The 23341-nt window shown below is 46.1% G+C and overlaps 1 protein-coding gene across 1 annotated transcript in view; it reads right to left on the minus strand.

The window, feature by feature from the left end:
• DCDC1 (doublecortin domain containing 1) overlaps nucleotides 1-23341 on the minus strand; it is a 1098140-nt gene that overhangs the window by 129384 nt on the left and 945415 nt on the right. The window contains exon 30 of the mRNA XM_069223476.1: nucleotides 15114-15299. Within this exon, the coding sequence (XP_069079577.1) occupies nucleotides 15114-15299 (186 nt within the window). The remainder of the gene's footprint in view (nucleotides 1-15113; nucleotides 15300-23341) is intronic.

A 23341-nucleotide genomic window follows, 5' to 3' on the forward strand; every position in this document is an offset into this window, starting at 1 on the left:
AATTCACTAGCTATTTTTAGGTCTGACTTGACAGCGCAGCCACCCAGCCATATGTGATCAACAGGAAAAGAGCTTTAAAGAGTTCTATTGAGAAAGGTGCTTTGGCTTGACCCAAATGTTGGTGTCTTTGAGTACAGATTTTGATTAGACAGAGGTTGTGTGCTTCCTCTGAAAGGGTGCTTGTATTGCCATTTCTACCTGTGTGGGAAAGCCTACACTCAATACAGCATGGCTCCATTGGTTATGGTAACAGGCAACTGAACAAAGCCAATAGAATATTAAGTTGGATTGTTATTACGCTGCCCTAAAACTTGTAAACTGGTATTTTGTTACAGGGTCTCTCAGAGATTACCATAGTACACAAAGGTTTAGGCATTGGTTACCCCTCTTGCCAAGTCTATGGGTAGAAGATGTATACTTTCATAAGTGTTGCATACTGTGTTACCAACTATAATTTTGTACAAATGTATAATATATTTTTTTGACTGTATACTGATACCTCAATTGTTGAAAAGCTTATGTTGAATACAATAGCCCTGCTTTGGTTACGGTGAAAGGCCAGGGATAAAGGAGATAAGCCTGAGTCATTCATTGGAAAACGTTATGCTGCAATATGTCTAACACACCATCACCCGCAACGAATTCCCCACCGCAGATGGAACCAGGTCACCGAAGACCAGCTGATCACCATCCTCTCCTGGACCCTATTGACACCGCCGACACTGACACAGCAGCCCGCAACCTCAGGCAATGGATCAATGACTGTGCCAACACTCTCGCCCCGATCGAGAAACCCTCTAACAGACGCACCAACAGAAAGGCCTTCCGGTTCACTGCTGACCTCCAAGAATCCAAGCAAACATGCCGAAGACTCGAGAAAAAGTGGCACCAACAACAGACACCGGACAACCACAAAGCCTTCAAGAACACCATCCGCCGACACCACCAACTCATCCCAGCCTCCAAAAGAACCGCTTTCAAAGAACGCATCAACAACAACACACACAGCTACAAGAAGCTCTTCAACATCGTGAAGGAACTCTTCAACCCTGGCTCCAACATCAACAACATTCCACCATCACAAGACTTCTGCGACTCCACCAGCCACCTTTTTCTACTGGAAGATCGCAGACATCCATGACAGCTTCAATACCCAGACCCCCCGTCAACCACCAACACCACAGACTCACCGCCCACCAGCCTCCTGCTCTCCTGGATCCACGTCAACGACTACAACACTATCAAAACCATGAACACCATCCAATCAAGCTCACCATCCGACCCCTGTCCTCACCACATCTTCAACGAAGCAAGCTCCGTCATCGCACCCCAACTCCTTAAGATCATCAACAGTTCCTTTGAGACCGCCACCTTCCCATAGAGCTGGAAACACGCCAAGATCAACGCCCTTCTCAAGAAACCCAAGGCAGACCCAGAGGACCTCAAGAACGTCCAATCCATCTCGCTGCTCCCCTTCCTGGCAAACGTCATCGAGAAAATCGTCAACAAACAACTGACCCGTGTCCTCAAGGAGAACAACACTCTGGATCTGTCCCAATCTGTATTCCGCAGCAACCACAGCACCAAAACCGCCCTCATCGCTGCCACAGACAATTTCAGGTGAAACCACGGCCCTCACCTTCCCGGACCTCTCAGCCGCTTTCGACACCGTCTGCCACCACACCCTACACACACGCCTCAGCGACGCAGGAATACGTGACAGAGCCCTGGACTGGATCACCTCCTTCCTCACCGGCAGAACTCAAAGAGTCCGCCTCCCTCCATTCCACTCTGAAGCCACCAAAATCATCTGCGGCATACCCCAGGGATCGTCCCTCAGCCCGACCCTCTTTAACATCTACATGGTGCCACTAGCAAACATCCACGATCTCACAACTTCAACATTGTTTCATACGCCAATGACACCCAGCTGATCCTCTCCCTCACCAAGGACCCCACCACCACCAAAAACAATCTCCATGAAGGAATGAAGGCCATCGCCAAATGGATGAAGTACAGCTGTCTGAAACTGAATTCTGACAAAACTGAGGTCCTCATCCTCAGCTCCACCCCCTCTGCATTCGGATGACTCCTGGTGGCGTGCCACACTGGGAATCGCACCGACACCCACCGACCACGCTATCAATGACCCTGCAAGTCAACGCCATCTCTTCCTCCTGCTTCAACACCCTCCGCATGCTTCAGAAGATCTACAAATGGATCCCCAATGAAACCAGAAGGACGGTCACCCAAGCCCTCGTAAGCAGCAAACTGGACTACGGCAGCGCCCTCTACACTGGAACCACAGTCAAGCTCCAGAAAAGACTGCAACGCATACAGAACGCCTCCGCACGCCTCATCCTGGACATCCCCACCACATCCCAGCCCACATGAGAGACCTGCACTGGCTCCCCGTCAAGAAGAGAATCACATCCAAACTCCTCACCCATGCTCACAAGGCACTACACAACACTGGACCAAAATACCTCAGATGGCTCTCCTTCTACACCCCAACCTGACAACTTCGCTCCGCTGACCTTGCCCTTGCCACCATCCCACGCATCCACAGAATGACCGGTGGTGGCAGATCGTTCTCCCACCTCGCCGCCAAGACATGGAACACTCTTCTCACCCACCTACGATAGACACAGGACCTACTTACCTTCAGAAAACACCTCAAGACCTGGCTGTTTGATCAGTAGCAGCCTCCCCTCCCCCCATCAGTGCCTTGAGACCCTCACAGGTTAGTAGTGTGCTTTACAAATGCTTTGATTGATTGATTGATTGATTAATCTCTTTATTATGAACATTTATAGCAAACACATAAGGCCAGACTTACTGTGAAAATAAAGCTACTCATCTCTAAGACCTTTAAGTGTGGATTGTTTTTACATTGTGCTAATGCCTGTAGACAGGCACTGCATTACATGGATTCTTAAACATTACTGATGGAGGAAAGGATTTTGATGTTGGTTTTCCCCTTCCGACAATGCCTGCAGGTAGAAGATCTGCATGATGTTAATCTTTGTGAATCCTTGTTGAATTTTGTTGACAAGCTAATGATAAAGGTCATAGGATTTATTGGTTATTTGGGAAAATTTATGTCAAATGCTGCAGGCTTCATATCTTTATTGTTAGAAATTATGATAAAGGAAGTAAGGCTGGCCAATTTATTGTTAACACCGGCAGGCCTTTAAGGGTAGACTCTCATTACCTTTTGGTAAATGCTGTAGACAGATATTTTGTAACATGGAATCTCACAAATTGCCACAATATGTAAGGACTTTGGTTACCCTTCTGACAAACACTTGGAGTTGATGATTTAAAACATGGTAATCCTTGTTAGGCCCTTTTCAGAAGTGGCTGTATATTATTTTTCCAACTGTAACTGATGCATGCAGCGGATGTGCAAAATAGAAGATGTCAGTTCGGTAAGTTCCCAAGCCAATGATGAAGGTTATAGGCTTGAATGGTTCATTGAGAAAAGTTATGACCATTGCCATATGCCTGATTTTTTATTATGAAAAGTTATGTCAAAGGAAGTAGGCCTTACTTATTGTGAAATGCATTTATTGAAGCCGACAATAGCATAAGGATAGATTATTGTGTTGAAGGCTGGTTGGTATTTTGCTACATAAAAATTCACAGATTAACTTAGTAAGAACTGATTTTGGTGTTGGGTACTCCCTTGAATCCTTATTTGAACTTCTTAAAAGGGATTGTATACTGTTTTGCCCACTGTAACTTTATATGTATTGGTAATTTTGCTGATTGTTTACCTGACGGCAGAATTTTAAGAAAGCTTATGTTCGATAAAGTAAGCCTGAGTTGGTGACGGTGACAAGCCAACAAAAAGTTAGTTAGTTAGTTAATTTGGGAACGTTATGTGAGGTATCATAGAACTGACCATTCTTTAAAAAAAAATTATAACACAGACAGTAGGCCCTACCTTTATATAGTGAAAAGCCTTTATGGATGCACTTTCATTACACTTATTTAAAGACAGTAGTCAGGTTTTGTTGTACATGGAATCTCAGAGATTACCATAGTAGGTCAGGCTTTTGTGGATAGTTACCTCCTGTGACAAGCCAGGGGGACAAATTTGTGCTTTGAGTAGCCTTGTTTTGTCTTTTCGGAGGACTGTATATTGCTTTGCAAGCTTTAATTATGTACATATTTATAAGTTTATGACTATACCAAATGTTGCTTTGTGGTTAAGCTTGTACTTAGTACATTGGACTGGAGTTGAGTATGATGATGAGCCCATTATAAAGGGTCTCGGCCTGACTGGTTAGTTGGGAAAAGTAATGCAAGATGCCATAGGTCCAGACTATTTATTATGAAGAATTCCAACATAGCCAGCAGGCCGTCGTGTGCATTGTAAAAAATCATATGTTAAAAACTGTTAGGCCTTTAAGGGTGGATTGACACTACATTGTGTTAATACCTCTACAATGTTATTTTGTTAGATGGAACTCTACAGATTACTGTAATAAGCAAGGATTATAGTCTTGGTCATTTCTTTTGACAAACCCATTGCCGTACAAATGTGCACTATGATGATCCTTGCTATATGTTCTTAGCAATGTCTGGCAAGTGTAGTTGTCTCCCAGGCCCTGGTAATAAAAATAAAAACCATAAATGTTTCAACATGCTTATGCATAAATAGAGGGCACTTAGGTAGCTATGTTGGAATTTTAAAACAATGATACACTCTGGGGCATATTTATGAGCCAGTTTATGTCTCTCTTGCACCACTTTTTTGATTCCTCTAGCCCAAGTGACAAACTCGTAAATAGCCCCTATGTACGATACCATTCGAAGATGGCTACCCTCTGCTATGTTTAATTTTATTTTGGTATTACATATGCCTGAAAAATTTGGGTTGTGGCTTGCTTTCCTTTTTTATTTGTATTCTTTTAATTTAGCTTCCTTTTGTGTGTGGGAGTATGAGTGTCTATTCGGTTGTGGATGGGTAAGTGGGTGACTGCAAGAGTCAGTGCGTTTCCCTCGTCACTCGTTTCTCTCTCTCCTTCGCACTCTCCCTGTCGATGCTGCCCCCACGGGCCCGCCCCCATCCTCTCTCTCACTCTTCCCACCGCTGCTGCCCCTGTGGCTCCGTCCCCTTTTTTTCACACCGTTTCCCACTCTCTTCTCCCAGCAGTCCTCTCCTCCCCCTTCCTACTTAGTGGTGGCTGCTGCACAAGAGGAATAGCAACCTCACTGACGTAGTCAGTGAACTGCTCTGCCACTTCGTAGCTCCACCTGCAAGTGAAGCCCATTTGACTCGATCTCTGACCTCGGTCAGAAGTTCGAGGCCCTCCTCCACCCGTAGGCTTCTGCCTGCGCCTCATCCCTGGTGTCTAGTGGGAAAGCTGTGCTCTTCTGCTGGGCTGCCCTCTGCTTCTTTTCTCTTTTTTCCTCGTTTTTCCCTTTGTGTACTGTCTTTGTGCCTTTTTTCCTTTGTGTACTGTTTTTGTGCCATTCACTTTATGCTTTCCTCTATCCTTCCCTCGTTTCTCTCGTCACTTGCTTCTCTCTCTCTCTCTCCCACTGTCCCCGCTGCTGCTGCTGCCCCTACGGCCCCACCCCGTCCTCTCTCGCACTCTCCCTGCCGCTGTGCCCCCAGCGGCCCCACCCCCCCCTCACTCTCCCTGCCGCTGCTGGCCCCACCCCCACTTTTTTTTGCACTGTTTCCCGCTCCTGCTCCCACCTCCCACCTCCCACCTGTCCTCTCCTCCCCCCTCCCTACTTAATGGCAGATGCACCCAGCGGGCACACCCCTGGTGTGCCTAAGGCAAGCCCGTCTGCGCCCGTCCATGACCCGACCGTGACTAGCGCTAGGACCCCTGCTCCTGCCACCTGCCACCTCTACACATCAGCAGCACTCATCGCACTCAACCCAGGATGCACAACAACTACTAGCAAGCATCACCAGCCAACACCCACAAACCTTTCAGCTGCCTCCGCTGCGGCCAAACCTATGCCACCACCAAGACCTTGGACCTCGCACAACCCCCCGAAATCTCAGAAGTGCATTCTCCTCAACATCAGCTCCCTCCATAAACACGTTACCGAAATCTAGGGCCTCCTTGACAGCACAACCTCGGACATTGCGTTCCTCACCGAGACCTGGACCAACACCACCTCAGGCCCAGGCATCGCCCTCGTCATCCCCCAGGGATACAAGATCATCCAGAAAGACCACCCCAGCCACTCTGGGGGGGAATCGCCATTGTCCACAGGTCTAACCTCTGGCTGAACACACACTACGAAGACTCCGAAGAATCCACAAGCCTGATGGAACACATCCACTTCAAACTAGATACCAGCTGGACATCCACCATCAGGGGAATCCTCATCTACCATCCTCCCGGACCACGTGCTCCCTTCGCCAACTCCATCACAGATTTCATCCCCGCACAAGCCATCACAGCCACCAACCATACCCTGCTGGGAGACCTCAACTTCCACCTCGACAACCTATCAGACCCCAACATCGCATCCCTCCTAGACAACCGCCACAACATAGGGATCCAACAGATCGTGATGGAGCCAACACACACAGCAGGACAATCCTATTTTCACAACAGGAACCTCTGCTACCTTCAGTCACGGCTCAGAACCCCCTTGGAAAGACCACCGATGCATCCATTTCACCTCCAACACACCCACCGTCATCAGACCCCAACACCAACCATCACATAGAATCTGAACAAGAATCACCAACGATCAGCTCACCGCCGCCCTCGCCATCACCGCCCCCAACATCACACACAAAGACGACCCAAACACCACAGCATGCACCTTCCACAAATGGATCACTGACTGCCCCAACACCATAGCCCCCTTAAAAAGAACAGCTCCCAGGCAAAGAAAGCCAGACGCACTTGTTGCCACTTCAAGAGAATCTGGAGAAACACCAAATCCACAGAAGTCCATAGCAACTTCAGAGCCACCACCACCGCACACCACCAACTCATCAGAAACACCAGAAAGAAAGCTATACAAGACAGAGGCCCTCATTACAACATTGGTGGTCCAGCTCCGCCATGCCGGCGGTGGCTGTAAACATGCCAGCGGTGTGGCGGTGCTGGACAGCCAGATTATGACCACGGCAGTGAACAGGCTGCAAAGCAGCCAGTTTATTGCCTGTATCACCAGGGCAGTTGGACCGCTGGGGCAAGGTATAAGGCGGAAAGGATACTGGCAACAGGAATCTACATTCCTGTCACCAGTATACCACCCCCACAGCCCCCCCATACAGTGACGGACCCCACTCAGCCCCTAGAGACACCCCCATCCCATCCAAACATGCATGCCCCACACATACATACACACAAATACAATCATGCATTCACACACTCATACAGACACACACATACACCCGCACACACCCCCACTACCCCCACATCCATTCACGCACTCACACCCTCACAACACACATACATGCAGACAAACCCCACCCCCCTCCAATCACACAAACGCACACCCCCACCACTCATCACACCCCTCCCCTATCGGACGGGCACTTACCTTCACACGGTGGACATCCGGAGGGGAAGGGATCCTTGGGGCCTGTTCTGCCAGCACTGCCCCATCGCCACAACACCGCCACACCTATTACCAACTCATAATAGGCGTGTCAGTGTTGTGATGACATGGCAGGACAAGCGGAGCAGCTGCCACTGCACTGCCGACTGCCAGTATGGCTGCTGGCGGCTCTCCACCCAAATTCTGGTGGACAGCCGCCAGCAGTCATAATATGGCTGTCGGGTGACCCTCATCCCTGGCGGTCTTGTGGCTAGCGGGACTTCGGCGGTTTAGGTTTTAGACTGCCGAAGTCATAATGAGGGCCAGAATCTCCTCATACGCACACAACAGCAAGGAACTCTTCAGCATCATCAAGGAGTTTGCCCAACCCAACAATGAAACAACAGACATCCCACCCTCACAGGACCTCTGTGACAGACTCAACATTTACTTCCACCACAAAATCAAGACCATCTATGACAGTTTTTTGCAAGGACAAGCTACGCGCAGAACCCCCTCTACCAAAACCCGACACCAACAAACCAACAATCATCACCTGGACCCCCCCTCACCACCGAAGATCCTTTGAGAACAATGATGTCCATACACTCCGGGGCCCCCACGGACCCATGCCCCCATCACATTTTCAACAGAGCCACAGACACCATCGCCCCCAAGCTCCGCCTCACCATCAACCGCACACTAGCTGCCTCCACCTTCCCCAACGACTGGAAACACGCCAAGATCAACCCCCTCTTCAAGAAACCCTCAGTAGACCCCACCAACCTCAAAAACTTCAGGCCCATCTCACTACTCCCCTTTCCTGCAAACGTAATTGAAAAAGTGGTCAACAGCCAACTTGCCACGTTTTTAGAAGATCACAACATCCTCGACATCTCCCAATCCAGATTTAGGAAAAACCATAGCACCGAAACAGCCCTCCTGGCCGCAACAAACGACATACACTCCCTGCTGGACAAAGGAGAGATGGCAGCACTCATCCTGCTAGACCTCTCGGCAGCCTTCAACATAGTCTCTCATCACACCCTGATAAGAAGACTTCAAAAAGCCGGCATCAGAGACAAGGCCCTCGACTGGATCCAATCTTTCATCTCCGGCAGAACTCAACGAGTGGGACTCGCCCCCTTCCTCACAGACCCACAACCCGCAGAGTTCCCCAGGGATCCTCCCTCAGTCCCACGCTGTTTAACATCTATATAGCCACCATCATCAGAAGCTATGGAATCAACATCATCTCCTACGCCAACAACACCGAACTCATCCTCTCGAACAAACCCAACAAAGCCTAACACAACAACCACAAAGGCATTGAAGCAGTTGCCAACTGGATGAGAAACAGCTGCCTTCAACTCAAACAAGACAGAAGTACTCATCATGGGCCCTCAACCCAACACGTGGAACGACTCCTGGTAGCCACCCACCGTCGGAAATCCGCCCACCTCCACCAGCCAAGCCTGCAACCTCTGGATCATCCTGGACTCCAATCTCAGCATGAACCATCAAATCAACTCAGTCACATCCACCTGCTTCTGCACCCTCCGCCTCCTATGCAAGTCATTCAAATGGATCCCCCTTGAACATAGAAAGACCGTCACGCACACCCTCATCACCAGCAAACTGGACTATGGCAACGCACTTCACACCGGAATAAACAAGAAACTCATCCGCAAACTACAAAACATCCAGAACACTGCTGCCAGACTGGTCCTCGACCTACCTCGACACTGCCACATCTTGCAACACCTACGTACACTGCACTGGCTTTCCATGGAGAAAAGAATCACCTTCAACATCCTCACCCATGCACACAAAGCCCTCCACAACACCGGACCAGATTACCTGAATCATCGACTCAACCTCCACATACACCAGAGGACCCTACACTCAAGCCCAGCTCTATCTCGCACAAATACCCCACATCAGGAAAACCATAACAGGAGGCTCCTTTTCCTACCTCGCAGCCACCGCTTGAAACGCCCTTCCTCTCCACATCAGACAAATCACCTCCCCTCCTCTGGAACTAAAGACATGGCTTTTTTAAGAACCACCGGTGAATGCTACACTTCCCCCCCAGCACCTTTAGACCCTAACGGGTGAATAGTCACACTTTACAAGAATTGATTGAGTGGGGGATGATTAGATGAATGAGAGCAAGGATGAGTGACAGGGCGCATGCATGGTGACTCATTGCCTAAACTGATCAGTGATGAAGAGGCACTTTCAGTTATAAACCAAATCTATTGGCATTGACAATGCCAGTAAATACATTTTTGAAAGTGAGCAGTTACGTGTCACTGTCCATACTTAATGGCAGCAAACAGCTGTAGCCTTTTTCCCTTAGAATGTGCGAGGGAGGAAGGTGCCCACCACCTCGCTCTCTGCACTATAAGCAGTGGGAAATGGATTCTCCTACTTCTTCTAGAGCAAAGGTTACATATTCCATAGTCAATTACCCAGCTCCCTCATAAATTCTGAGGAGAGAGGATGCACACTTCTATTCCCTCTGCTCCACTGGCAGTAACTGCTCTAAGCATAGACACCTCTCCTCAAGAAGAGCACTAATAAAGCACCATGATCTCTTCCTCGTATTAACAGATAGAACCTGTCCACAGGTCCAAGTGCAGCCGTACATAGCAAGATCACGCTTAGCAGTTATTAGCAGCTTTAAAAATAACTAGGTCAGTATGGAAGAAATTTGTAATGGAAAGATCAGTTGCCAAAATGTTTTATTCTATTGCCTGAAGGTTAGATTGTTATGTTCTAAACCTTGGCTGAGTTGATCTCAGTGATGCCTTTTTGGCTGTTCCTCCTGGTCAAAGTCTGATGACAAATGTAAGCCCCAGTTCGAAAAGCGAGTACTGGTGCCTCCTGTTTACAACCACTGACCTGCATCAAGCCGTTAATTCTTGCGAGCTTCTTTTTTACATACCATGGGATCTGTCAACTCTATCTATTCAACTTGATGTCTGATACCCTTTATAAGTATGCCCCATTTACACTAGGCAGAAAACACAAACACTCAGCAAACTGGTTCTCCAAAGACTAAAACATTTACAAAAAGGTGGAATGAAGATTGAAAGCCAGATTGATTAAACACCATAAATTTGCAAATATATGCTGCCAATTTAACTCAAAATATATTTGGATTACATTTAAGATCATCATTCTTATGTTTAGATTCATGAAAGTTCTAGTCCTGGTCCACCTGCCAAAAAGGATCACTCAGCATACTGCTCCTAGGCCTCTCCAAAGAGCCAAGTACAATCTAATTTCCACCTCAAAATCTAACCTTACAACCAGAGGCAATCTTCTCTTCATTAGTTACATTAGATCATCAGAGTTTAGAAACCCTTTGAGGCATAACTACTCTATAAAACTGCCTTATAAAACTCAGCTTGCAAAATGCTCAGCTAAATATCTGTGACTGACCTACATGTATCAAACATTACAAAAGCCCAATTGCAAACTATGTGAGCAACAGGGCAAAAAAGCAGGTGAGTTATCGGGCCATATAGTGTAAGGAATGGAATATCCATAAACATGAAATGCTCATTGCAAATCGTCTTCTAGTTCCAAGGCCTTATAGAGGCACTAGGACTGCACCTTTTCTTCTCTATGTGGTCACAACACTCCTTGTTACATATCCTTTCTATCATACTGAAGGTCCTTCTACCTCATTTAGAGATGGGTGAGCCTTCAGTTTGTCAGCAGTGGAGACCACTCAATTTCCACCATTGACCTACATCTTCGAAGGCCTGACAGAGTAAGGGCCACTGGAGGCATGGCCATTTGACCACCCGCTTAATTTAGAGTGGGTGATCAAATGACCAGAAAAAACTGGCAGTGAGGGTCTGTGAAAACTTGTGATTGGCCCCTGCGCCATGGGATTTTGTTCCTGAAAACAAAATAATATTGAATGTTTGCCCTACTTGAATCAAACTTTCAATTCCTTGACAGGAACTGCCAATGCAAGAAATGGCCTCTTGGCCGGGGAGCATCTCTAAATTTAGTGAGCAGCTACCCCATCCGGGCATTGGAGTACTTTACTCCTTTGTCCTGAAAGAGTATATACTGTCTGCCAAACTTAAAATATACACTAAGGGCCTGATTTAGATATTGGCGGTCAGGTTATTCAGTCACAACGGTGGCAGATATCCTGTCCACCAAAATCTAAAACCCATAGGACATAATAGGATTTAGATTTCCGCTGACTGGATATTCATCACCGTTGTGATGGAGTAACCCATCTACCAATATCTAAATCAGGCCCTTAATCTCCTAAATAGATCTTCGAATCTCCAGTGGGAAAAAGCGGACGGCTGTATCCAAAAAGGGCACTACAGGGTCAGATACTTTCTTGAGGAGTCACAATGAAATGGGGTAGCTGCCTCAGAAATGTTCCAAGCAGGAAAAACTTGTTCCTTCAGCCCCGCAAAGTTGTGCTGTCGCTGGATCAGCTCTGGTGATTGGCTCCAGTCCGCCACCAGCTAAAAGTCAGAATTATTCTAGATCCCAGGACTTGGAGTGATAAATCCGTTTTCCCACAGCTCTTCATTTTGAGGCTCTCAAGATTTAAGGGGCACTTAGGAATTCAGGGTTTTGTTCAACAAAGACCTTGTGGAGAGTCCATACAGATCCAGTTGGGAAGGGGCAACTAAGATGTGGAAACCTATTGTCTTTTATGGAGAGGCTGTGTGTCTACTGAGAGATATGCCCAGGAATATAAGTAGTTCACTCCTTTGTGGTCACTCAAAACTGGTTCTAGGCAAAGTTTCTATTCCACTTGGTGGGCTTGGAGCCAGTCTGGCTGGGGGAATAATGGTTTGCCTACCCCAGGTGTCACTTTACTTTTACTTGTGAAAGGGTAGGCCCTTTACGAGTTAAGGAAGTTCCTAGATCCACTCTAACTGGTTTTCCTACAAGGGGAAGAAAAATACCTCTCCACAACCAGGCCATTGTTTCTGCTTGGGAAACAGTTTTCAGGCCATATTAAGGTTAATCACTTGCAGACCAGCTACCAGTAGGCTAATGTTAATTAGATTGCTGCAGGCTCAAGCAGATAAAAGGTAAATATTTATTAAATATCTGACTTAACTATTAAATTGGATTTTTATCAACTTTAAAAATAGTATTTGAATATCTTTGTAGCTGCTCCCTGACAAAGGTTTACAGCTTAAAGTTTATAACCTGTACAATGGCATTTTATAGGACTCATCTAGAGCCTACCAGTGAGTAAGGCTTGGGGGAGGAGAGCTAGTCAGGAACATACAAATTTTTATTTTGCAAATGATCTAGTTTTAAGTTTCGGGCACATTACCTTGTGGACAACACAGTGTACTTGAGGGTAACTTATTAATATTTAAATGCAGAGATTCCAATGCGTGAAAAAGGCTTATTTTGACAGGTTTGACAGTGAGTGTTTAGACTACTGTGTGTCTGGCTATACATGGTAGGCCTGAGGCCATGTTTTAAAGGCTGTGTGAATTGCACAATAGGTGCTGCAGTCCATAATTGGCATTTAACTTCCAGGTCAGGTTCTAGTGACTTGGAGGCAATTTCAACATGTCAATCAGGTATAAGTCAATTTAACCATGTTCAAAGTAGGGGTAAATGGGCACAGAGTTCTTAATGCACAAAGATAGGGTTAATAGAGAGGCGTAAAATCTGGAATGAACACACTAAAAAGGCAGATTTGCCACACTTATGTATGACAACTGGAATACTTAAGATAACAGCAGTTGCAAAGTCCCCACTTCTCATGTGTCCTATTTCCACCCAAAGAGAAATCAAATATATAAAATATATAAAAAACTAAACTATTTCCTAAGATACCACCATTCTTCCACTCTGTAAAATCAGTACAATACACAACACTGTTAAACAGAGAAAAGTAGTGTTTGATTACATCATGATAAACAATGGACAGACATCCCTTGCAAAGTTTCTCTGATGACTTTACCTCACTAGTGCTGACAAACCTCCTACTAGCCAGTGGACACATTAAACATAACAGACTATTGACAAAATCATCCTCTCTTAAATGTAATACTGAGATAATTTGACCCTTGGTTCATCACTAATCTAAATGGCAAATATTGTTGGCTCTTCAAAACACATTTTACAGTAATTTATGACCTTCTTGCTTGCATAATCCAAAGAAAAGTATACAAGATTAACTTTCTCCTTACAACATTACTATATCCTAAACTTAACGTGAAACAATCACCATTAAATTCCGAAATTGATCATTGTCGACATGTTTCTTGCCCCACCACCTCTACAGGTCAATAGCATTCTTGGGGCCAATGTCATATACCCTGATCCAAGCTTCAGCTGTCTAAATCACTCAGCACCTGATTAGTAGGTCCCACACTCATACGCCACACCATTTATTTGAACTGGTGTTGATTTGGAAGGATGTGTGACAGCCCATAACAAGTCCCCTCACTCCCTCTACATATAGATACCTTTTAATACTAGTGGTGAAACTGTGGCCTTAAAAGAGCATTTTTATCTGTAGTACATTTAGCAAGATTTCTGGAAAGTGGCTATGATTTGACAAATCTTAGACAGATCATCAACGGTGAAATTATAGTATTTCACTTGAAGGGGTAGCTGAAGCTGTATAAACAGCAAAACATTCCTTATTTGTTAAAGGCACTCAATAATACTACATCAATGGCATTTATGTTTAGAGATGAGCAGTGCTAAAGAAAGGATTTTTGTTGCACGTTTCTGCCCCTTCCCCTTAGAATGGGTCATAAATGCAAGGCTATGGTTTCCGCTATCCATGTGGAGGGGCTGCTCAACAAGACTGAAGATTTTCCATGTCTGGGGAGCATCTCACTGACTTCTGACTATTCACCAGTGTGGACGTTGCTCTGAGTGCAGATAAGTTTGATGAGTGGGTGCCAAGTGGTTGCTGAAAAATAAAAAAAACAAATGGCTGTGGTGCTCTGGGGGTCTTTTGCATTGTTTTTTATTCTGGAACAGGAAAATTGCATGCCAGAAAGAGTGCCCTCTGCATTGACCAACGACCATTTTGTGGGTGAGCCATCAGTCAAAGGTTTCCAATAGTGGATCCAAATGGAGGCTGGTGTTTTAGCCATTTCTAAATGCAGTGGGCAAACCTAAGTTTGGCAGCACAAGATCCTGGCCAATCTGCCTGGGGTTCTGTGTCTGCTCACTCTGAGTCCCTCGTTGCTTCTAATTTCAGGTAAGTGTTCTCTTGCGGGTGATACCCTAGGAGGCTAACTACCATTACCTTAAAGTAGCATAGGCTGTGCCTGGCTAGCACAAAAGACAACTCTCTGATTCATACAATCCGATTCACCTTATGAACCAATAGAAAACATAACTCTTTATGTTTAAAGATGTAAACTTCTACAAATATCCACCCAAAATCTAAAGGTGCAGCTGTTGCTGTACATTGTACTAACACTTTTAATAAGGCTGCTTTACCATGGGAACACAGATAATGCCACAAAATATTTTGATAATCAAAAGCCTTCAGCTGTAACCAACACTGAGTTACACAGGATTTGTTGTCCACTACTTACCTTCATCACATTCAGGTACTTGAAAGGTCCGCACGCGTTAAGTCCTGATTCCTTGGAGGCAGAAGCACAGAAGAAAACAGCATCTGATGGTAACTTTTCCAGTTTTATTTTGCCTCTCATGGATCGAGCACAAGCCACGCAAGCATTTATTTTCTGTTTGGTAGTGGCAGATTGAAAATAATAGCCCTAGAAAAATAGTGAAATCATGTTTTTTACTTTCTTGAAAATGCATTTTTTGAAAAATCCTTCCTGGGTATGAACATTATTGTTTTTAGGTTTTAGCTGTATCCATCGAAGTAAAAGGATCTAATCGTCAGGTAAAACCACGCCTTGTTAAGGTGTTATCAACTTGACTGAAAATATATGGAAGAAGTAACAATGGGTTACCACAACTCAACAGAGTCTGACAGGTGTTACAAGAGGAAACAAACCTAAGGAGTAGATTAAAGAACACAAATAGTTGAAAAAAAGGATAACGGCAATGAAAGCGATGCATTTTAGATATTAACAAATTGTTATTCAATATAGACTTAACAACGTAAAGCATTGTGGGGGTACAATGTGGTGTAAATAACTCCTTTGATGCTAATCTCCACGATTATGCTGGGAATTTGGTATGCAGGTCCTCCCAAGGTTTATGGTACCAGAGCCTGGGGACAAATAAACAGGAGGGTTTAATTTGTTTGTGTGACAACAGGAGGAGTATATTCTTTTTGACTGGTAACGAAAAAACATTCTGCTTCATTCAGGGCTCGACTGGAAGCTAAGCAGAGGAAATGTTAATGTTAGGACTAACTGCAAAGCATTTTTTTATTTTGTCAGAATGTGCAACCTTGCAGGAATGAAAAAAGGGAGGGTAACTAGGTCTGTGTGAAATTCGTTTTGACATTTTAGTGTTTTCAGGTGATATTGGCCATCTGTCCAGAGTACCCTGAAATACCTGTTCTCAAAATCACTCAGGAGTCAATTTTCTTAGATATCGCTATTGAGTTTTCCATCTTTTCTCTTATCTGATATTCATTACTTCTTAAATCAATCTTTATATATTATAATTTTCCTTCCATGAATGGTGGATGTGGTTCTCAATGGGACTGTAAAGTGCTACATAAATACACAAAGTAGTATAAACTATAGGGCTCCTAGTTTTTCCCTCAAGCAACACTGCACTTTCTGATAGTGCTTTTGGTTTTTTACTTGTGCATATGTGTAACCATCATTATCACACTTTTAAGGCCTCATTTTGAGTCTGACGGGCATCAGACTGCCAGAATTGTGACGGCGGTCATGTCCGCCGCCGGTTTGCCAGTCTGACTACCAAATTAAGAGTTTGGTGGTCAGACCGCCAAGTGACCCCCGTCTCCGCCGGGAACAATGTTCCCGAAAGGCTGACAATGGTGCAGGTTGTAATCGGCTAGGGCAGTGCTCAGCCAGGGCGGCGCTGAAATAAGCACCACTCTGCTGATTATGACCTGGTTGTCCGCCAACCTTTTCATGGCAGTTTCACCACCATGAAAAGGTTGGCGGAGAACAGGTGCAGGTGCCAGAGGGGGGCCACTACACTGCCCATGGTAGGGGTAGTGCAGGAGTCCCCCTATCCAGCAACCTCGTAATGCGCCCTGTCTGCACATTACGAGGGTGAATGTGCCCTCTGAGGGCGGAAGCATTACCAGTGACAATGCTGCCGCCACTTTCCTGCTGGGCTGATGGGCGGAAACCTTGGTTTCCGCCTGTCAGCCCAGCAGGAAAGTCATACTAGGGCCAGTGGACATGTCCGCCGCCGGTTTGACAGTCCGACTACCAAATTAAGAGTTTGGTGGTCAGACCGCCAAATGACCCCCGTCTCCGCCGGGAACAATGTTCCCGAAAGGCTGACAATGGTGCAGGTTGTAATCGGCTAGGGCAGTGCTCAGCCAGGGCGGCGCTGAAATAAGCACCACTCTGCTGATTATGACCTGGTTGTCCGCCAGCCTTTTCATGGCAGTTTCACCACCATGAAAAGGCTGGCGGAGAACAGGTGCAGGTGCCAGAGGGGGGCCACTACACTGCCCATGGTAGGGGCAGTGCAGGAGTCCCCCTATCCAGCAACCTCGTAATGCACCCTGTCTGCACATTACGAGGGTGAATGTGCCCTCTGAGGGCGGAAGCATTACCAGTGACAATGCTGCGGACCTTGGTTTCCGCCTGACAGCCCAGCAGGAAAGTCATACTAGGGCCAGTGGACAGGTCGCCAGTAAGGCAGCAACCTCCCCGTTGGAAGTTCGACAGACGGGTGATTTTTTTAGACGGGTTGAAGATTCATTCATTGTGCAATTTGCAGTTATTCACACAGATCACGAGCTATCACTATCTCAGAGGACCTAAGAACTAAACACAGATTGCCTTCTTCAATGCAATACTCAAACACACAGGGTAGGAAAATATTTAAGAATACAAACACATACGTTCCAATTTGTAAGTCAGTTACCGTTCTGACAACTGTTTGAATTATTTTATAGTAGCATTAAAAAGTAATTCATGGGATGAAGCTTGAGTGCTAGTGTGCTGAAACAGGATTTGTTACTGATCTTTATTCTCCCAGACCACGGTGAGCACCAGCTCAGGCCAGGGAAGAAGGCCCCTCCTCCACACTCTCGGTTACATTCTTCCCTCACTAGTGATGGTCTTGTTACAGGGATAGCTTAAAAACATGTAATGAATGGCGGAATGGGTGGAACATTGAAACCCACTTTAATCTGCTTGCAGAGTGAAATTGGGCTTTGCCAAATTCTCAAATCTGTTCTACAGATGAACCAGACAAACGGGCAGATTTTGGGCATTTCGTGCGGTTCCTGCTATTTGTGTGCTTCTTCCTCTTGTAATGCTATGGTCAATGGACCGCCACGTGAACGGCCCCTGAACCAGGCTGTTGGTGGTTCGTCAGGTGACTGCCAGCTGTCTTCACCTTGCTTTTTAAACAGCCAAGTGAAAGCAGTTAGCACCATTTCACAAATTCATGCTGTGATCAGTTTCCTATTTCAGCAGAATGTAAACATTCTTGTTGCCCGACGTTTTCTTTACTGTGCAGTTAATAATGCCTTAAAAAAATTCCTCAACTTACACAAGGCCTCTTTACAAAACTCCTGAAGTTGTAAGAATGGGATGTGCCAATGTTAAAGCTTGTTTACAACATAGAATATAAGAAGGAATGCCAGATATTTAACAAAAGTCAAATCTTTTTGGCTTTACTCTCGAAATAGTGACTAGAATGTTGGCAAGCAAAGCCAGAATTAGAAAGTGAGGAGTTTAACATGATAAGATGCTTAAGCAACAGCCTATGCACAGACGTGGGGCAAGCCCTGCATGTTGGACCTGAACCTGAACTAAATAAATACACATATCGAACCCATGTGTACAGTCTATTCCGAAACGCATTTAGGGCCAGATGTAGGAAGCATTTAGCATGGTGCAAACTGCGAAAATCGCAGTTTGCGCCATGCAAAATGCTCATCGCGATGCTCATTCATAATTTGCGAGTCGGTACCGACTCGCAAATTGTGAATGCGACTCGCAAATAGGAAGGGGACGCGAAGCAATTCGCAGTTACCACCAGTGTCACACTGGTGGTAGCTCATTCGCAAAAGGGAAGGGGTCCCCAGGGGACCCCTTCCCCTATGTGAATGTTGCCCAAAATGTTTTTTCAGAGCAGGCAGTGGTCCATTGGAGAAAAAAAACGAAACCAAATGGTTCCTTTAAGGAAAACGGGCTGCAAAAAAAAAAAACAGCTTTATTTAAAAAGCAGTCACAGACATGGATGTCTGCCGTCTTCAGCAGGCCACCATCCATGTGAGTGTAGGTACTCGCAATGGGGTCGCAAAATGCGACCCACCTCATTAATATTAGTGAGGTGGGTCTTTGCGACCCCATAGCGAATCGCAGACAGTGTCTGAGACACCGTTCTGCATCCGATTTTGCGAATCGGAAATTGGGAGTCGCACTGACTCTCAATTTCCGATTCGCAAAATCAGAACTTCCTACATCTGGCCCTTAATCACAGTAAACAGTGGCCGATAACTGGCATTGCAACTATATAGTTTTCAATGATTGTGCGGCAAATAAGTGATTGTGCCTTGATCATTCTAGTGATGGGCAGAAAATATATATCTTGATGCTCAGGTGGCAAAAAGAGCATGTCGGCCATTGGTAAAAATAAAGATTAGCCATCATAGCTTTTGTGTGTCAAGGGTTAAGTTTCATGCAAAATTAGTTCATCAGCCTATCGTCTCCTGGTGATGAAAAATCATCTAAGAGTCACCATGAGAGAATTAATATCTACCCATAGCAAAATGAGGCAAACTACACTCATGTATCAGCATATTCCTGTAAATTAAAAAATATTCATGTACAGAAGTATCTAGCGCTAAATTAAAAAATTCCCAGGAAACTGCTCATTCATCTATCATAGGAACAACACCTGTGAAGAGATATAAACAGTGAAAAAGGGATGTAGTAAAAGAAAAAATACTATGAAAGGTGAGTAAAAAGAAACATGGTCAAATGTAAAGTAAAATAAAACTGAGGCCCAGATTTAAGAGGGCCTAGCGCCTCCTTGCGCCACATTAGCGTAATTTTTTGTTTTTTACTTTAATGTGGCCCAGCAGGGCCAAAATGGATGAGCCAGATTTCGAAAGGGGTGTCCAAAGCGGTGCAATGCATGCATTGTGCCACTTTGTAACCCCTTGCACCATAAAGTCATAAAGTATGCAAGGAAGTGCAATCCCCGTTAGGGGAACTGCAAAAATGGAGCAGTGGAATTTAAGAGGTCCCTATGTACTGTGCAGGATTGGCACCAATATTTAATCTTACAAAGTATATCAATATCGTCAAACATTTCAACGTTATTGCCCCTACCCTGTGCCACGGTGCAGGGTATATTAAATACGGCACACACATGGTGGCAGTATGGGGTGCTAAGGAGCTTTAGAAAAGTGGCGCTGTATTGGATGCAGCACCACTTTTCTTAAATCAGGCCGAGTATTCAAAACAGATTGAACTCATACATACCTTAACTGCCAACAGCAGCGGGGAGGCGCGTTTGTGGCAGAGGGAGGAGGCGGCAGCAGCGGCACCGGAGCAATTGGGCAGGAGCCCTTTAAACTCTTTTCTTGTGCTCCCGCTCCGCAGGAGGCGCGTTTGTGGCCGAGGGAGGAGGCGGCAGCAGCGGCACCGGAGCAATTGGGCAGGAGCCCTTTAAACTCTTTTCTCCCGCTCCCGCTCCGCGGGAGGCGCGTTTGTGGCCGAGGGAGGAGGCGGCAGCAGCGGCACCAGAGCAATTGGGCAGGAGCCCTTTAAACTCTTTTCTCGCGCTCCCGCTCCGCGGGAGGCGTGCTTGTGGCCGAGGGAGGAGGCAGCAGCAGCGGCACCGGAACAATTGGGCAGGAGCCCTTTAAACTCTTTTCTCGCGCTCCCGCTCTGTGGGAGGCGCGCTTGTGGCTGCGGGAGGAAGTGGCAGCAGCGGCACCGGAGCAATTGGGAAGGAGCCCTTTAAACACTTTTCTCCCGCTCCGCGGGAGGCGCGCTTGTGGCCGAGGGAGGAGGCGGCAGCAGCGACACCGGAGGAATTGGGCAGGAGCCCTTTAAATTCTTTTCTCGCGCTCCCGCTCCGCGGGAGGGGCGCTTGTGGCCGAGGGAGTAGGCGGCAGCAGCGGCACCGGAGCAATTGGGCAGGAGCCCTTTAAACTCTTTTCTCGTGCTCCCGCTCCGCGGGAGGCGCGTTTGTGGCCGAGGGAGGAGGCGGCAGCAGCGGCACCGGAGCAATTGGGCAGGAGCCCTTTAAACTCTTTTCTCGCGCTCCCGCTCTGCGGGAGGCGTGCTTGTGGCCGAGGGAGGAGGCGGCAGCAGCGGCACCGGAGCAATTGGGCAGGAGCCCTTTAAATTATTTTCTCGCGCTCACGCTCGCAGGACGCGCGCGGGTGGCGCCCGTGCCAAGGGCGGGCCCGTCCTGCGCCCGTCAGCGGCCGGCAGAGGCTGGGCTGGGCTACCCACCTGAGATCCTCCCCGCGAGCTCAGGACCTGGTATCTATATCTCCAAAACAGGTACTGTGTCTCTCTTCCTTGGCCCTCCGTGATTATATTTCTGCAGCCTGCATTTCGCCTTTTTTCACCTCCATCTTCCCAAAAGCAGTAGTTTGTTATTCCACCTTTTAAGTGTACTTTTACCTAGCAGTCAATTATTATAGAACTTTTGCGCTTAAGGCAGCTAGTAACAATGGGAAAAAGGAAACAACCCAGTGCAAATGATATTTCACTTTTAAAAAAACATACGTCAATTCTGAAATTTATCTCAGGAGCAATGGGAGAAATTGACAAACAGATCACCAATGTTGAGGGGAAAATACTCACCCAGAATAGGTAATTAGTAACCCCTAACCCTCCCCCTTTAACAAAAACTCCTGAGCACCTGGCAAAGCCTTCCGGAAGCAAAATCCAGTCTAAAACTATTAATGGTTGTATTCAAGATACAATTGATTTTATCTCAGATGGTGATGACCTTCCTCCCTCACCAAAATGTAAGAGGAAACCCCAACTAGCAAGGAAGGATATACCATCTAAACAAGAGCCGCCTGTGAACGTTAGATATGGCTCCTCGAAAATACAACCCAATGCATGCATCCAAAACGTTCAAACTTGCCCTCAAAATCAAAAATCTGACCATAAGAATAAATTTCATACAGTGAAAGGGAAAACTAGTAGCGCAGAGCCATTGACTGCTTTAGAAAAAAGTACACGCTTTGATCAAGTAATGGAACGTTTAACCCAACTGGAGGGGAAAATTGATTATCTGCTTAAAACATTGAATCCACAATTAATAAACCCTTTAACCTCAACTGCACGACAGCTTTGTTATACTGATTTCAATGCCAGGCCCCCTTTAACGCACCAGACCCAACCACCCATTTCTCAGATTACCCAAAGACAAGTTGACCCTTGTGCCTCACTCGAAAGAACTGGCATTGTCCAATCCCACAAAATATCACCAAAAAGAGGGGAACACATAATTACTCCCAAAGTTTATCAGGGTGGCCCTTTAACTGGGAGAGACATACTTGACCTCCCGCCTGCGGCAACCCCTTACGTGGCAGTCCTTGCCAATGTCCCCACTTTATCTGGAGCATGGGGGGAATCATGGGCAGCTCTGAGGAACAAGGCCCTGCACTGGATTGCAACTCGCCTGAAACCTGGCCTGACAAACAAACTTTTTGAAGATATTAAGATGGTCAGAAGGGTAAAATGGGTGGGCAGAAATCGTAAAATATTCAAGGGCGATTGCGTAGTTCTTTCATTCAAAACCCCTACGCTGGTATCTTAAGAAGCTTAAGTCCACACCAGATTACTGACCATGGTGTTGCCCTGCTTCCTTTGGGTTTCTTTTATACGAGCACCAAAACCTATGATGGACCTGGCCTTTGCCCTGAGGATCATAGAACCAGGCCTGAGTCGCAATATATGATTCCTACCATGAACAGATTTTGGGGGCTCAGTATGGAAGATACTGATTGACTATTATCTGACAAGGAACCCTGCAGACTCAAGCACCCTACAGAAATATTGGACCTCGCCCATCTGGGTACAGACAATTCGGCAGCAGATGCTGGAGAAGAACGATCGGATATGGAACCCTCTTTTAGGCAATCTGTCAATGAAGAATTCTTTTTAAGAGCCCTGCCAAAATAAACTTCTACCTGTGCCCTGACTTCTTTGGTATGCACAGAAACCATTATTACTTCAGGGAAAACTCAGATAACTGATAAGTCTTTTGCTGGCCAGGCTAAAACAATGCATAAAGACCATCTTTCTTTTTTATTTTGGAATGTGGCTGGCCTCCGATCTAAGGTGGAGAATGAGGCCTGGTTAGAATACATCCAGCGTTTCCCCTGGGTATGCCTCCAAGAGACCTGGTCTGTGAATCCGATTCACATAAATGGCTATAGGACACTACATACTCCAGCCGTTTCTTCCGCACGGGGCAGGGCTAAGGGTGGTTTGTGCACTTTTATATCCAATAAGTGTGATATCATTAAGGATATTGCTTTAATATCTAACACGTTTTACCAAGTGATTTCATGTCATTTAAAAAATATTGCACAACTGGTGGTAATCAATTTTTATAATAATGTACCTTTTCAAGATCTTCGATCAGTACTTAAACTCCTCCAGGATGATATAGACCGAGTATGTGATTCTTCAGTTAA

The sequence above is a fragment of the Pleurodeles waltl genome, chromosome 3_1 (genome assembly GCF_031143425.1).
Source record: "Pleurodeles waltl isolate 20211129_DDA chromosome 3_1, aPleWal1.hap1.20221129, whole genome shotgun sequence".
NCBI classification, from domain to species: Eukaryota; Metazoa; Chordata; class Amphibia; order Caudata; family Salamandridae; genus Pleurodeles; species Pleurodeles waltl.